This window comes from Pelodiscus sinensis, chromosome 32, assembly GCF_049634645.1.
Source record: "Pelodiscus sinensis isolate JC-2024 chromosome 32, ASM4963464v1, whole genome shotgun sequence".
NCBI classification, from domain to species: domain Eukaryota; kingdom Metazoa; phylum Chordata; order Testudines; family Trionychidae; genus Pelodiscus; species Pelodiscus sinensis.
The window spans coordinates 9857678-9872015 of record NC_134742.1 but is presented as its reverse complement, the minus strand read 5'-3'; the positions used below and the strand labels follow the sequence as shown (position 1 = coordinate 9872015).

The following is a 14338-nucleotide window of genomic DNA, read 5'->3' as shown; positions in this document are numbered from 1 at the left end:
TCAGCCCACTGGCACAAGGGGGATCCGACAGGCACTAACTGCAGCCAGCCCCCCCCAACTCTGGTACTTGTCATTCCTCTCTGGGCCCTTCCATTGAAACCTCTGACCAAGGCACAACATGGGCAAGATGGTGGGGAAGCACATTGAGACCTGGGGTGTGGGAAGAGCAGCACCATTGTTATGTCCCTGAACCTGCTTCCCCTAGGAGGGGGACATCTAGGGAACAGTCTCTCACTCAGAAGCCAGGATTATTGGGGCTGTTACTCCTGACAACAGGGGGAGGGGAAGGGAAATGAGGGACCCTGAACCAAACCCAACCCACCTGCTCCAGAGCCCACCCAGCTTCTAATACCCAAGGGGACAGGAATCCTTACCCAGCCAGCTCACAGCCTCATAGTTCTCCTGCATCACATCCCAGTAGAGGCCTCTCTGACCCGGGTCCAGCAGAGCCCATTCCTCCTCAGAGAAATACACAGCCACCTCCTCGAAGCTCACCGGCTCCACCACAGCCATTTCCTGTCCCTGGCTCTGCAGGCCGTGGGCTGAGCTGGAGCAAGACATGGGTGTTCTGCAGCCTGTTGGGGGAGAAGGGTAATTGGAGACATTTCAGAAGGAGCTTTAATCCTTTCCACACCCCCATTCTGCCCAGACTCTGTTCCTGGTGACACACATGCTAGACTCGGCCATTCTGGGCAAATGCTTGAGTCTAGAGAGTCCATAAACAACACACACAAGTTAGATCCCAAATCCACATTCATTTCTCTCAGTGCCTGGCTTGAGTTTCAACATTACTGCACCTGCAACAATGAGATTCAGTTCTGTGCGCCCAGTGTTTCTGATAAACCAGCCACTTATTCTGCTGTCTGAATACGGAGGACAGTGCATTATGTTTCGGCTCCTGTGTTTAAAGCCCCTCCCTTTCTCTGCAGCATAGACCTAAGCCCTCTCACCGGGACTAAACCAACAGAGCCTTTATAAACCAGGGGTCCAGAACCTTTTCAAACCCAAGAGCCAAACTACATCAAAATTCAGAACAAGCGGTCAACAAAGAGCGGTATAAGAAAACCCATTTGCATGAAAGTCCATGTGCCAGATGGAAACAGGATTGGGGGGAGAGGGACCTGCTGGCTGACACTGACATGCAGCAGCGGCTGCACTAACGGATCAACTGAGGAACAGCCACTGGCGCCCCCCCCCCCCCACTCGCAGCTGGTGGGTCGGCAAGCGGGAATCTGGCAGCAACAAGACCTGCCAGCGCTGTTGTGGAGAGACAGAAAACACGGGACAATTTGCCTGTTTTGAGAACCGGGCAGGACCCTGCAGCAGGGTTTAAATCCAGCCCCGCCCCTTCCACCCGGGGTGCTCCTTGGCCTCACTGGGGCGCTGGGCAGAAGCAAAACAGCAGCTCACACTGGCTGCCCCCAGTCCCTGAATCTCCCCCCTTGGGCAGGGATGCGGTGCCTGCTCCCGGCACTGGCATCGCCCCCCACCCCCCGGCACATGGGGCTGCCCCCCAGCCTGGCAGTGGGGAAACCTCTGCTCCCCATGTTGTTACATGTGCTGCAAATGCACGCACACACACACCGCCAGGATCAGTTTTATCCTGGTGGGGCCAGAGGTATGTAGAGAGCTGCTCCCTTGTGGCAAGGTACTGCCGGTAGCACTTTCTCATTTATACGATCATAAGGAAGTGCTCCTGTAAGAAACTGCTACCAGCAGTAGCACAATCCTACAGGGATCAGTTCCAAACAGGTCCGGGTACAGAGCTGCTCCCTGTAGGAAGGTGCTACTGGTGGCAGTTGCAGGAACGAAGAACTGCTCCTGTAAGAAACTGCTACTGGGAGCAGCACAGTAAAAATAAAAGGCAGCAAGTGCTAGGAGAGAGTCACAGAAAGAATTGCCATGGACTGAAGTGTTGTGGAACAGTAGCTATGAAAACAGAAACACACGTGACAGCGACAGGCATGGCACAGAGCAATTCAAGTAACAGAAATAACATTTGCAAAGGTGCAACGCTGCAATGCAAATGAGCGGCAATTCGGTGATCCACGGGCAGCAGACAACACAAAGGTGTGAGCGGACGTCATGTCTTCTCGTTCGCCCCCTTTCCCCATCATTAACCCTTTTCAAATGTCCTGAGCAAAAAACTTCTACAGGGTAAGGGAAAAGAGAAGGGCAAAGGCGTCAGCAGCCCTACTGAGCATGCTCAGTGAGTCTGATTTGAATTCATAAAAAGCAGGTTTAAGCACATTAAAAAGCCCCCCTGTGATTGCTGCCTCATTCCCACGGGGGTGCCTGTTTTCACCCCTTCTGCCCTGCTTTTGCGGGGGCTTTCCCCTTCCCAGCTGTTCCTCTCCCCCATCAGCCCTACATTTGCCCCAGGACTGATCCTAACCCTGTCTGCAGCCGCTTCAGCCCCCCACGTGTAACCCTTTCCCTCCTTTTTTGTTTTTTTTTAACCCACCCCTTTTAAGAAGAAGTCAGCAAAAACTTACCCATGGAGCGGGCAGGGCGAAGGGCAGGGGCTTCAGCAGAGCTACTGCGCATGCTGAGGGCCCCCTAAGTAGCACAATCTCATAGGTAGCAGCTTTCTACAAACCACCAGCCCTAGATCCTGCTCCTGCCCCCCAGCTGTGTGACCCCACGCGCAGTAGGCGCGGCCCCTGCACAGACTCCTCCCCCTCTGCGAGAGGCGGGGGGGAGCAGCACAGGGGTCACGCCCCTCGGTGTGCGGGGGGGCTGCTCCGCCCCTTTGCCCGGGGCGCGCCCCCCACTTGCAGCCCGTGGGCCGGCTCCGGGAGGCGCAGCATCCCCTGCCCCGGGGAGCTCCCGGTCTGAGCTAAGCCCTGGCGCTGGGCTAGAACCGGAGTCCCTGACCCGCTGCGCATGCGCGGTCCGACCCCCCCCCCCCCATTCCGCACCACCCCGGCCGGGTTTTCTGCGCTGCCTTCTCCAGCCCAGCGGCGCCCGCCCCCGGGGAGTCAAGAATTCCAGCTCCCTGCAAGCGGCCGCCGCCCGTCTCAGCACAGCTGGGTCCGGGGGCTGCTCCCCCCCGTCTGTCCCCAGATCCCCCTGCAGCCAGGCTGGGAGAGAGGCCCGAGAGCCTTGGGGGGGGGCTCTGGTTACCCCAGCGCCAGCTCCTCTCCCCCCCCCCCCCCCCCGCAGTCTGCAGGGAGCCAGGAGACCGGGCAGGGAACAGATGCAGCAGCAGCCGCCAGGCTGAGCCCGGGGGAGCTGCTCTCTGGGCCCCCCTATAGCTCTGAGCTTATCTCCCCATCCTTGGGGCAGTGCAAGCCCCTGGTGCCCGCTGACCCCACCCCCACCCGCTGCCCTCAGGCATGGGGCCCAGCCCTACTCTGGGGACAGGCGCTGGGGGCCAGAGGGGAGAGAGAAGGCCCCTGCCGGACAGGGGGGAGAGAAAGTCCTGCCAGCCAGGGGGGCTGGGGAGAGAGAAGTGGGAGAGCTGGGAGGAGACAGAAGCCCCCCTCCCCCATGGAAGGTGTCAGAGAGAAGGCCCCTGCTAGCAGAGAGGGTTGGGGGAGAGAGAAAGCCCTGCCAGATGGGCCCCCGGACCCCCTACCCCGAGTCCCTCCCCCCTCAGTCTCTCACCATGACTCCTCCTCAGCCTCATGCCCCCCACCCTGCCCTGTCCTCCCCACCTCCCCAAGTCCCTGCCCTGACTCCTGCACCACCAGCCTCCTGCCCTGAGGACCCAGGCAACACCAGGTGACTCTTCTGGTTGCTAAATGATGCACAGACCAGAGTGCCAGAGCTTACAGAGGGGGCCCCAAAAGAGAAGGGAAAACTAAGTTTAAGGGCCAGGAGGGTGGCATGCAGCTGACTGGCAGCGATGTGCAATGAGTCTGTCGGGATTCCTTGGACCGGTGCATAGGGGAAAGCCCAGGCACCCTGCCTAGGGGGACGAAAAGCCAATATCTCAGGTCGGCGCGCTCATCGCACTCACTAAGCGAAAGTCCTCACTGCTTTAGCCGCAGAAGATGGTCCAGGATTTGTGCACCAGATGACTGGAGGGGAGTGGAAGGTTCCAGCTGCATTCGTAGGGGGAAACGTCTCTCTTTACCCAAGCCCAGCCCTTGCGGAAGCCTGTCTGGTTTCTAGGAAAGCTCTGCCTGGCCAGCGAGGTGAGCCGGAGGGCTCCCAAGCCCGGAGCTGAGGAGGGGCTCCAGTGGGAGGACACCCCCTGCCCGGTTCTACCTGGCCCAGGCAGAGGCATCGCAAATCGGTGAACGGATCGAGACAGTCGGTCTGGACACCGGAAGCGAAGCTGCTGCATTGGGACCACAAGGATCAGCTGAGCCCACTCTGGCCTCCACCCGCCCAGGGACTTGGAGGCAGGTGGAAGGTGCCAGCCCTGAAGCTGACGAGGGGGGGGAACCGTGAGCGCTCCGAGGGCACCCATGACGGGAGAGGGGAGGAGCTAAAGGAGCAAGGCGGCACCTGGTTTAAATAGCACCATGTTCTCTGCTGCATCCCCTGGAGAGCAGGGGAGAGGGCTGGGATGCTGGGTACAAGGAGACCCAGTTCTGTGCGTGGGGCCCCTATTTTTGAGAGCGCCCCCTTGGGAATGCCCCGGGCAAAGCCCGGCCACCGGCTGGGGAGGGGTCACCCTGACTGCGCTGATGTTTGCGAGGGGGCAGGAGGGGGACGCGGCCTGGATAAAGCTAGTGGGCAGAGAGCAGGAGTTTGCATCATTCTTGGGTGGTGGCTAGAACCCCTCTGGGTGGGGAGGGGAGGGATTCTGACGGGCGCCCGAGGCCACGGGTCCCTTTTGTCCGGAAGAGCGGAGCCGAACGCTGCCCCTGCTGTATGCGGGCAGAGCCCGCCGGAGGGGCCAGCTGCCACCCAGCAAGGTGGAGGTCAGAGCCCCTCGGCTCGCGGAGCAGCCCTGGAGTCCCCCTGCAGCCCCTGGCTGGGGGGCAGAGCACAGCGCAGCTGGATCCGCCCACAGGCCACAGCCTCCAGCAAACAAAGCCGCCGAGCCGGAGCTGCTGGGCGTGCGAGGGAATTCATAGCGACCGGCCGCCTCATCCCTGACCATGGGCAGAGCTCCTAGTCCCAGCGGCTGCACTGATCTCCCGGGAAGTGAAGATGTGGCCGATGCTGCCCTAAGCGCCGCACCTCTCGCCAAGGGGCTTTAGGTGGGGAGCAGGGGCGCTCCAGCCACAGGAGGTGCAATGCAACGTGCGCTCCCTGTGGCGAGGCTGCTGAAAGCTGCCGCGAGGGGACAACACTGTGGGGTGTAGACACGGCCTTGGACTGCGTGAGGAGAGGGTCTGGCCTGAGCAAATTGAATTCTCCTTGCCCATGAAGACAGGGCCGGCCCGAGCCATTTTGGCACCCTGGGTCCCAGGTGCGCGGCGCCGCCCTCGGGGCGCATGGCCCTGCCTCTGGGTGCACGCGCCACGGGGGGAAGGGCGCTGCTGGCAGGTGCTGCGGGGGTTAACACAGCCCCCGCCCCGGGTGGCCGCTGCAGCCTGCCGGGAGCCGGGCGCCCCCCGTAGGTTGGTGCCCTGGGCAGCTGCCCGGCTAGCCCACCCCTTAGTCCGGCCCTGCATGAAGTCCCGGGGCCGCTGCTGCAGAGAAGAGAAGCTGCAGGATACGTCTTATGGCCCCACGTCTAATGCTCGGGGCTCTCTTGAGGGCGTTTGGGAACTTGCTTGGCAAGTTGCTTCTCTGCAGGGACCACACGACACGACCCACCTTCATCCTCGTCCCCTGCTCTCAGAAATGACCCCAACTTTCGAATGGCACCAAACTCATCACCCCTGCTCCTCCCCTTGCCCTGCCCCCCACACCATCCCTCACTCTCCCCCACCCTCACTACGCGTCCGTGGCCCAGGGCAGACGGTTGGGATGCAGGAGGGAGGGAGAGCTGTGGACTGGGGCGTGGGCTCTGGAGTGGGGCCAGGGATTAGACGTTGGGGGTGCAGGCCGGGGCTCTGGACTGGGACCAGGCATGGGATGCAGGGGTTGAGGGCTCCACCTGGGAATCCAGGCTCTGGAGTGGGGCCAGAGATGAGGGGCTTGGCGTGTATGGTGGGGATCAGAGCAGGATTCTGGGGGGCAGGTGGAGTGCAGGGAGGTCGGGTGTGGGAGGGGTTTCCAGGCTGGGGCAGGCGGGTTGGGGTGCTCCGGAGGGGTAGAACCACAGGCCCCACGTGCTCTGGGGGGCAAGCCACTGTCAGCCCATGTTCGGGGAGGAGGGCTGCCCAGCTATGGAGGGGCCCTAGGTGGCAGGGGCAGGGTCTCAGGCAGAACGGGTGGGGCTGGGGACTTGCCTCCCCCCGTCCTAGGTTCACCCCGACTCATGCTAAGAGCTTTTCATCCGCCCGGCACTCGGCACCACAGGGACCTGTCACCAGCACCAGCCAAAACTGACTCTTGGGCTCAGCGGCTCCCCCGAGGCTCCTGCCTCTTCCCCTCCTCTGGTCGGACTCTGCTCAGCTCCCGGCCAGGGGCTCGGAGCCAGGGGTTGCCCAGGAGAAGTGGCCCCCAAAGGAATTTGCGCGGAAGCAGTCAGACGAGAGACGAGCCTCAGCACCTCGGCCCCTTAGAAAGGCCCAACGCGGACGGGAGCCCGGAGCGACGGGGAAAGGCAGCAGCCGTGCAGTAGGGGCCTGATCCAAAGCCCACTGAAGCCAACAGAAAATTGTCTGCTACCACTTAGCTTTGTACTAAGACCTACTGGCTTCTGGGCACCTTATTAAAGGGCCCCTCAGTCCTGGGTTACACCTACCCAGATGTCTCCAGACGGGCAGGCCTGGCTCCAAAATCCTGCTAGGTCACTGCAGGAAATTCCCCTCGAGGAATCTGCGGGAGCCAAAGTCTGGGGGTGACTAGCCCAGCCAGGTCTGGGAGACCAACTCCCCCGAGGCAGGAAGGCTGCAAACACTGGGCTGGGTTCTACACACTCTGCTGCCCAGGGAGCACAGCAGAGAGGACGTGGGACGAGAACCAGGCCCCCGCTTTTTCAAAATGCCTTTTTATTCTGACGCTTTAATGCCGACCGAGCAGCAGCGCGCGTGTGTCTGTCAAACTCCTTCTGTGCGTCTGGATCCCTCCAGGCCAGTGAGCTCCGGAACGGCACACTGCCCGGACACACTGCAGCGCCCCGTGGGGCTAAGCGCGTTTCCTCTCCCCGGGGCAGCTTTGCAAAGGGTTGCTCTGATTGTGACTATAACTAAATCCAGCCAACGCAAAGCACAAGGCCCAGCAGAGAAGAGCTTACAAAGTATGAAGAGGAAAAGAAAAGAGAAAGTTGCCCTATTTTGGATAAATATGAACCATGATACTTCTCCCCCCGCGCCCATGGGGGTGATGTTTGGCTGTGCCCCAGGCTAACCCTTTCCCTCCTTTCGGGGAGCAAGGCCTGGCCTCGCTGCAGACTGCAGGGTGGGGAAGGGGCAACTAGCAGTAAGAAGCTGGTTTGATGAGGATGGCAGAGGCTTGGCAGTTCCCGGAACACAAACTGCCCCAAGTGATGCTCCCTTTGACATTCAGTCGAGCAGAATAACACGCCGAGTACCACCAACCCCCGCCATAGCTAGACGCACAGTTCCCGCTGTAAGTGTCCTGATCCAGGTCCTTCGTGGTGAACTTCATGTTGTCATGCACAGAACTAGCACTGTTTGAAGTCATGGCGTCCCCTGCAGTCCCCGAGTAGGAGCCCAGACGCAGCCGGTAGCCTTTGGACTCATCTTCCAGACTGAAGAGGTTGTAGTCTGCGTATTTCATGGTGCCAGAGGAATCGTGGATGATGAACCTGACCTGGTAGACTTTCTGCTTGGTGATCTGATAGATGTACTCCATCCCCAGCCAGTAGTCACTGTGCACGTCGCCAAAGCCATATTTGTAGGTGCTCCACGATTCGGACCAGGTGAGCTGTGTGTTGTGCCGGTTTCTCTGGAGGACTGTCCAGCCTTCACTGGTGCTGTTCAAGTCACAGGAAACAACGATCTGGTGGAGTCCGGCGGGCTGGATAATGAAGACACCACTGACCCTGTTCCAGGTAATCTCGCTGCAGTCCCTGGGAAAGGCTGTGCACAAGGAAGAGTTTGCTGGAGCTCACCCTGCTTTGCTCATCCCATCCTGAGCCAGTGAGAACGGGCCCCTCCAGAGCATCTCCGACCCTAGTGTCTGCTCTGACACGCCAGCCCTTTGCAAGAACATTTTCAAAACGCTGCAACAATGTCTACACTAGCCTCCTAGTTCGAACTAGAGAGGCTAACGTAGGCATTTGAAGTTGCAAATCAAGCCCGGGATTTAAATATCCTGCATTTGATTTGTATCTTCCTGGCCGGTCGCCATTTTTTGAAATTTACAAGTCCAGACTAACTGCCCACGTGTACACGCAACAGGGACGTGGTAGTTTGAATTAAAGCCCTCGTTCGAATTACCTGTTATTCCTCCTGGAATGAGGTTTAACACGTAGTTCGAACAAGGGCTTTATTTCGAACTACCGGGTCCCTGCCGCATGTAGATGCAGGCAGTTAGGCTGGACTTGTAAATTTCAAAAATGGCAACCGGCCAGGAAGATGCAAATCAAGGGCAGGATATTTAAATCCCGGGCTTGATTTGCAACTTTGAATGCCGACATTAGCCTCCCTACTGCGAACTGGGGGCCTAGTGTAGACATACCCTTTGTGTGTATCCTGGAAGACAATCAGACCCGGCTGCATGACCTGCAGGGGCTTTCTTAGAGGTGTTTACAATGTGCTGGACACTGCAGGCCAACAGCACCGCATGGCTTTGGGCAAATGTATCTTACAGCAGCAGGTCCAGTCCAGCCTCAGCTCACGGCTGGGCCAAGAGCTCTTTAACATTGGCCTGTGCACTGGACAACACAAGCCCCCCCCCCTCCTCCCCTCCCCGCATAACTCTCAAATAATCTTGCCAAGCATTTCGCCGTGACCTCCCCACACCTGCAGCAGAGGGAGAGACGTCCCAGTGTGCTCCCAGCCAGCACCCAAGCATCATTTCTTTAGGCCCGTACAAACCTGTGACATGGGCCCATCCCACACACACAATTCACAGCCAAAGCTTCTCCTCCCCCCTGTGGACCAGCTCCATCCCTGGGGCAGCGGGTGCTGGCGACCCAGCCACTGCCAGCCACCTCCCTCACAACCTAAAATCTGCCACCCGCTTCTTTGCTCCTAGGGGCCTGTGAGATGCCTGGGATTCCCCTGGGGCCAGGCGTGGGCACCTTGCCCCTCCCCTCAGACAGAGGCTGCCCGAGTGGCTCATTTCTGCAGGGCGTGTGGAGGGCCAGCCCGGGAGACACGTACCGTAGCCTTCCGGTAGCTGCAGGTCACTGTCTCTGCGCTGCCGTGGGTTTCCTTCGCCCTCGTGTGCAGGGGCAGGAACGGGGAGAGCTGGGTGATGGGAGGGCTCCTTAGCGCCCATTGCCAGTCTCCCTGGGGCCGCGGTGGAACGTGTTAGTGGTGCCTCCGCTTCCCTTTCTGCACCCTCCCCCCTCCCACCTCCCTGGCTCTGCTCCCTTCCAGCACGGGCCAAATGCAGCCTCCCAACTCCCCAGCCATGCCCCTGGCTCTGCACTCACCAGCCTGCAGCTTCCAGTCCTGTCCCTGGCTCTGCAGCAGCCTCCTTCCCACGCAGCCGTGCCTGGCCCTGCCCAGCTCAAGCTGGGTGTTACCACAGCGCCCGTCGCCGTGCTGCCAGGGCACTCCCGCCTCCTCCCGTCTGCCACCTTCTCCCTAGGGCTGTGTTCACCTGCCCCCCTTCCCCATGCACCTCTGTGGCCCGAGGCAGCCAGCACCCTCTGCCTTCTCCCTGCTCTGCCACCACCCAGCCCCCTGGGCCACCACCTGCCTCCCTCCTCGAACGCCCACGGCTCGGAGTGTCATTTCCTCCAGTGGCTTCAGCCCCGCGTAATGGCAGCCAAGCGGAGCTGTGCTGGGCCCCCAGGCCCGGCAGGGACCCCTGTGGCGGCTGAGAGGGCCGGAGGCGCAGGTAGAACTCACCTGCCATCAGGGCCCTTGGGTGGTTCCTGAGTCTGTGGGTGGGTCCCTTGAAGATGTTCCCGTTGTGTATTTCCAGGGCCAGCCCCGGGGCTGGCAGGGCCAAGAGGCTGGCGAGGAGCAGGAGACGAGGGATCCAGGCAGCTGCAAAAGGGAAGAGCGGGGGAGACGCTGGGAACGCAAACCTGCCCCCGAGGAGCCAGGCTCCCAATTCCCGCTGCCACGGGCTGGTGCGATCCAGAACTGGCTCCCACACAAGCTGGCACCGCTGTCCCTGCCCTCGGGCACAGAGGAGACGCCAGGAATTGGCCCCATTGGGACAGACACCACAAGGGGGAGAGGCCCACGTGAGCTTGGGATTTACCCTGGAGAAATGTTCCCAGCCGCTTGCCCCACAGAGACCCCCTATGCCAGGGGCACTACTGGAGCAGAGGGGAAGAGTGGGGGGAAAAGAGAAAATGGGGACCATGGCTGGGTGGGCACTAAGGCCCTGGGGAGCAGGGCTCTGAGCAGAGGCGAGGTGGGAACCGAGAGCCGGGGGGCAGGCCGGGGGCAGGGTCCAGGCCAGTGTTCGCTGTAGGCTGAGCACTTCGGTAGCCACCCAGGAGAGATTCCAACGCTGCCCAGCCGACGGGCAGAGCGCACACAGCATGTGTTTCTACTCCTGGTGCACATCCGCACAGGCCTGGGTGCACATCAAAATTATTCCACACATGGATGCAGAAAATTAGAGAAAACATTGGAGGGGGGGAGGCGGACTGAGGGTTGTGTGGGCACTGAGAGCTTCAGGGAACAGGGTCCTGGGTGGGCACTCAGGGCCCCAGGAAGGTCGGGGGAGGGGACTGGCCAGGGGCACTCAGGGCCCCAGGAAGGTCGGGGGAGGGGACTGGCCAGGGGCACTCAGAGCCCCAGGAAGGTCGGGGGAGGGGACTGGCCAGGGGCACTCAGGGCCCCAGGGAGGTCGGGGGGGGGGACTGGCCAGGGGCACTCAGAGCCCCAGGAAGGTCGGGGGAGGGGGCTGGCCAGGGGCACTCAGGGCCCCAGGAAGGTCGGGGGAGGGGACTGGCCAGGGGCACTCAGGGCCCCAGGAAGGTCGGGGGAGGGGACTGGCCAGGGGCACTCAGAGCCCCAGGAAGGTCGGGGGAGGGGGCTGGCCAGGGGCACTCAGGGCCCCAGGAAGGTCGGGGGAGGGGACTGGCCAGGGGCACTCAGAGCCCCAGGAAGGTCGGGGGAGGGGGCTGGCCAGGGGCACTCAGGGCCCCAGGAAGGTCGGGGGAGGGGACTGGCCAGGGGCACTCAGGGCCCCAGGAAGGTCGGGGGAGAGGACTGGCCAGGGGCACTCAGGGCCCCAGGAAGGTCGGGGGAGGGGGCTGGCCAGGGGCACTCAGGGCCCCAGGAAGGTACGGGGAGGGCGGCCAGGATTTCAGGGAATCGGGGGCTGCTGGCAGCAGGCAGGCGCCAGCCCTGACACTCACCAGCTGGGCTAGTGGCTCTGGGGGCCCATGGCCAAGCTGCAGCAGCAGGCACCGTGCAGGGAGCCCCTCCAGCTCTGTCCTGCCAGATAGTGACCCGCAGGGCAGCCGCCCGGCGTCCTGCCCCACCTCTCTAGGGCGCTTGGCGCACGTGTCACTGCTGCTCCCTCCACCCCCAAGGCCCCCCCGGTCGCTGTCCCCCTGCCAGTCACTGCGCCCGCGTTCCGCTGCTGGGCCGCGCCACGGGGGGGTCGGGACTGAACGGGCCGCAGAGGAGGCAGCTCTGCAGACTGTCCGGGCCCCGGAGCGAGTTGCTGTGTCTGCCCCAGAGGCTCAGCCGGAGGCTGCGTAATTTTCAGGCCAGGCATCTCTGCTCCTCGCCGCCCCGGGGGGAGGGGAGCGCCCCACGCTGGGTTCCAGCCCCACATCTGCTGGTGGGTTCTAATCCCAGCTTCCCACCCCCACGTTCCCGGCCCTAGAGCGGAGCAGCAGGGCCCAGCTCCGCCCCACGGGCCCTGACTCACCGAGGCGGCCCTTACCCATCCCTGCCCACGGCACGTCTGTCCCCGGATCGGTAGAGAGGCGTCTAGCAGAGGCAGAATGGGGTTGGCACTTATAGCACCTGCTGTACGGGGGGGGCAGGCGCTGTTCCTCCCCAGCCCCCGCCCTGCAGCGCTCTGGGGATACTGCCCTGGGGTGGAGCTGTCAGGTGTCTGGAGGGAAGCTGGGCTAAGCAGCCTTATCGGCCCCTGCAGAGCACCTGGGAGCCTGCCTGGCCGGGTGGGCCTGGTACAGCCTCCCCCCAGATAAGGCTCTTCCCTGGAACCATTCCCTATGGGGGAACCGGCAGGGCAGGGCAGGGCGGACACGGCTCGCCTGGGTGCTGCTGGGAGTCAGAGATGCCAGTGGAGCCAACTGTGGGCTGCACGTTACAGTACAGAGGAAAGGTGGGAGGCAGGGCAGTGAGGTGCTGCAGCTGCCACCCCTCCCCCCCATGCTTTATGGGCATTGACTTCTAGATAGGAAAATGCATCTCTCCCTCCACCCTTCAATCCCTGCTTGAGTGGGTCTGGGCCTGCTTGAGTGGGTCTGGGTTCTCCCCCCCTCCCCGCCCCCCAAACTTGGTCTCCAAATGATCAAATGTTCATTGCACATCACGCCAGGCAAACGTGATTGACATGCAAGGAAATCCAGGCCTCCCCTTGTCGCACATTTGAGTGGCGTGTGACATGCTGGCTGGACGGTCACAAGGCGTGCGGACAGGGCGGAGCTGTTCCTGCTAGTGGACTAGCTTCTGCGCTCTCGGTCCCAGCCAGGACCCCGCCTGCCTGGGAGCACCTCCAACAACTCAGCCGTAACTCATAAGCACTCTCCTGGGTTTGCACTCGCTCTTATGCACCTTGGCTGTGTCTAGACTGGCATGATTTTCCGGAAATGCTTTTAACGGAAAAGTTTTCCGTTAAAAGCATTTTCGAAACAGAGCGTCTAGATTGGCAGGATGCTTTCCCACAAAAGCAATCGGGGCTTTTTTGCGGAAAACAAATCTGAGCTGTCTACACTGGCCCCTTTGCGCAAAAGTTTTGCGCAAAAGGACTTTTGCCCGAACGGGAGCAGCATAGTATTTCTGCAAGAACACTGACAATCTTACATGAGATCGTCAGTGCTTTTGCGGAAATTCAAGCGGCCAGTGTAGACAGCTGGCAAGTTTGTCCGGAAAAGCGGCTGATTTTCTGGAAAAACTGGCCAGTCTAGACACAGCCCTTATGTAAAAGCCAGCGGGACACACACCCGGGGCAGCAGGCAAAGGTGCTGAATCAGCAGAAGGCGATGACATGGAGCAGAAACTTTGTCAGTTGCTAAACAAATCTAGTTTAATCCTCTTGTCATGGGGTGGGACTCAGCACCACAGCACCTCCTGCCGGCAGATCTGGGAATTCATCCTTTCATCCGCAGGGCCCCGCCTTCCGGCTGCCGTTTCCCCTCCTCGCTCCAGTTCCAGACCCGCATCTCTCCCAGACCACTACGTCCCCTTCAGGACACTGCAGTGGAGCAAACCCATCAGCAGTGCCCACCCCAATCGTCTCTCGCTCCTTCCCAGGGGGCATCAGCAGGCTGCCACCGTGGCCAACGGCAGCCTCAGTCTAGCCCCTGACCTCAGGGGCAAGCCACGATCCTTCCAGGCCACGCAGCAATGGTGGCTAGACACAGTACAAGGGGGAAAAGGGGTGGGGGCAGGCCCACCCACTACTATGGCCCTGACACAGGGTCTCTCGGGCAGCAGCCTTGTCCTGCCCCTCTACTTCCCTCCACTGCCTTCTGTTCCCTGGGCCATTTCCCCTGTGACCTGTGGCACCCTCCTGGCTCTAGTGGCAAGGCTGCAGCTTGGCAGGGACCAGCTCAAGGCAGGACCAATCCCAATTAAATCAACCCAGCCAGGGCTTTGTCAAGCCGAGACTTAAACACCTCTAGGGATGGAGACTCCACCACTTCCCTAGGGAACCCATCCCAGGGCTTCACCACCCTCCTAGTAAAATAGTTTTTGCTAATCTCCAACCTGGACCTCTCCCACCACAACTTGAGCCCATTGCTCCTTGTTCTGCCATCTGTCACCACTGAGAACAGCCTCTCTCCATCCTCTTTGGAACCTCCCTTCAGGAAGTTGAAGGCTGCTATCAAATCCCCCCTCACTCTTCGCTTCTGCAGACTAAACAGCCTCAACTCCTTCCGCCTCTCCTCATAGGTCATATGCTCCAGCCCCCTCATCATTTTGGTTGCCCTCCACTGGACCCCCTCCAATGCGTCCACATCCTTTTTGTACTGGATGGCCCAGAACTGGACACAATACTCCAGATGTGGCCTCACCAGAGC

General features: G+C 61.0%; 3 protein-coding genes across 5 annotated transcripts in view; 1 reads left to right on the top strand and 2 right to left on the bottom strand.

Annotated features, from left to right (window-relative positions):
* LOC102455931 (uncharacterized) overlaps positions 1-2809 on the bottom strand; it is a 28191-nt gene extending 25382 nt beyond the window's left edge. The window contains exons 1-2 of the mRNA XM_075913346.1: positions 2496-2809; positions 375-575 (exon numbers count right to left, since the gene is read on the bottom strand). Of these exons, the coding sequence (XP_075769461.1) occupies positions 375-575; positions 2496-2547 (253 nt within the window). The 5' untranslated portion in view covers positions 2548-2809. The remainder of the gene's footprint in view (positions 1-374; positions 576-2495) is intronic.
* The window catches only part of LOC102452245 (uncharacterized), a 505721-nt gene that overhangs the window by 175425 nt on the left and 315958 nt on the right, over positions 1-14338 (top strand).
* On the bottom strand, positions 6881-12308 carry LOC112543688 (fibrinogen-like protein 1-like protein). Of its 3 annotated transcripts, none has more exons than XM_075914104.1 (4): positions 11995-12308; positions 10002-10142; positions 9306-9392; positions 6881-8057 (listed from the first exon to the last, which is right to left on the bottom strand). In XM_075914104.1, the coding sequence occupies exons 1-4, from the start codon at positions 12011-12013 to the stop codon at positions 7429-7431; spliced, it is 876 nt and encodes a 291-aa protein (XP_075770219.1). In that variant the 5' UTR covers positions 12014-12308; the 3' UTR covers positions 6881-7428. The 3 variants fall into 3 exon arrangements, with proteins under 3 accessions (XP_075770219.1, XP_075770217.1, XP_075770218.1); XM_075914102.1 differs by having other exon boundaries at positions 6890-8057; positions 9306-9434; positions 11995-12291; XM_075914103.1 differs by having other exon boundaries at positions 6891-8057; positions 9306-9434; positions 12010-12290.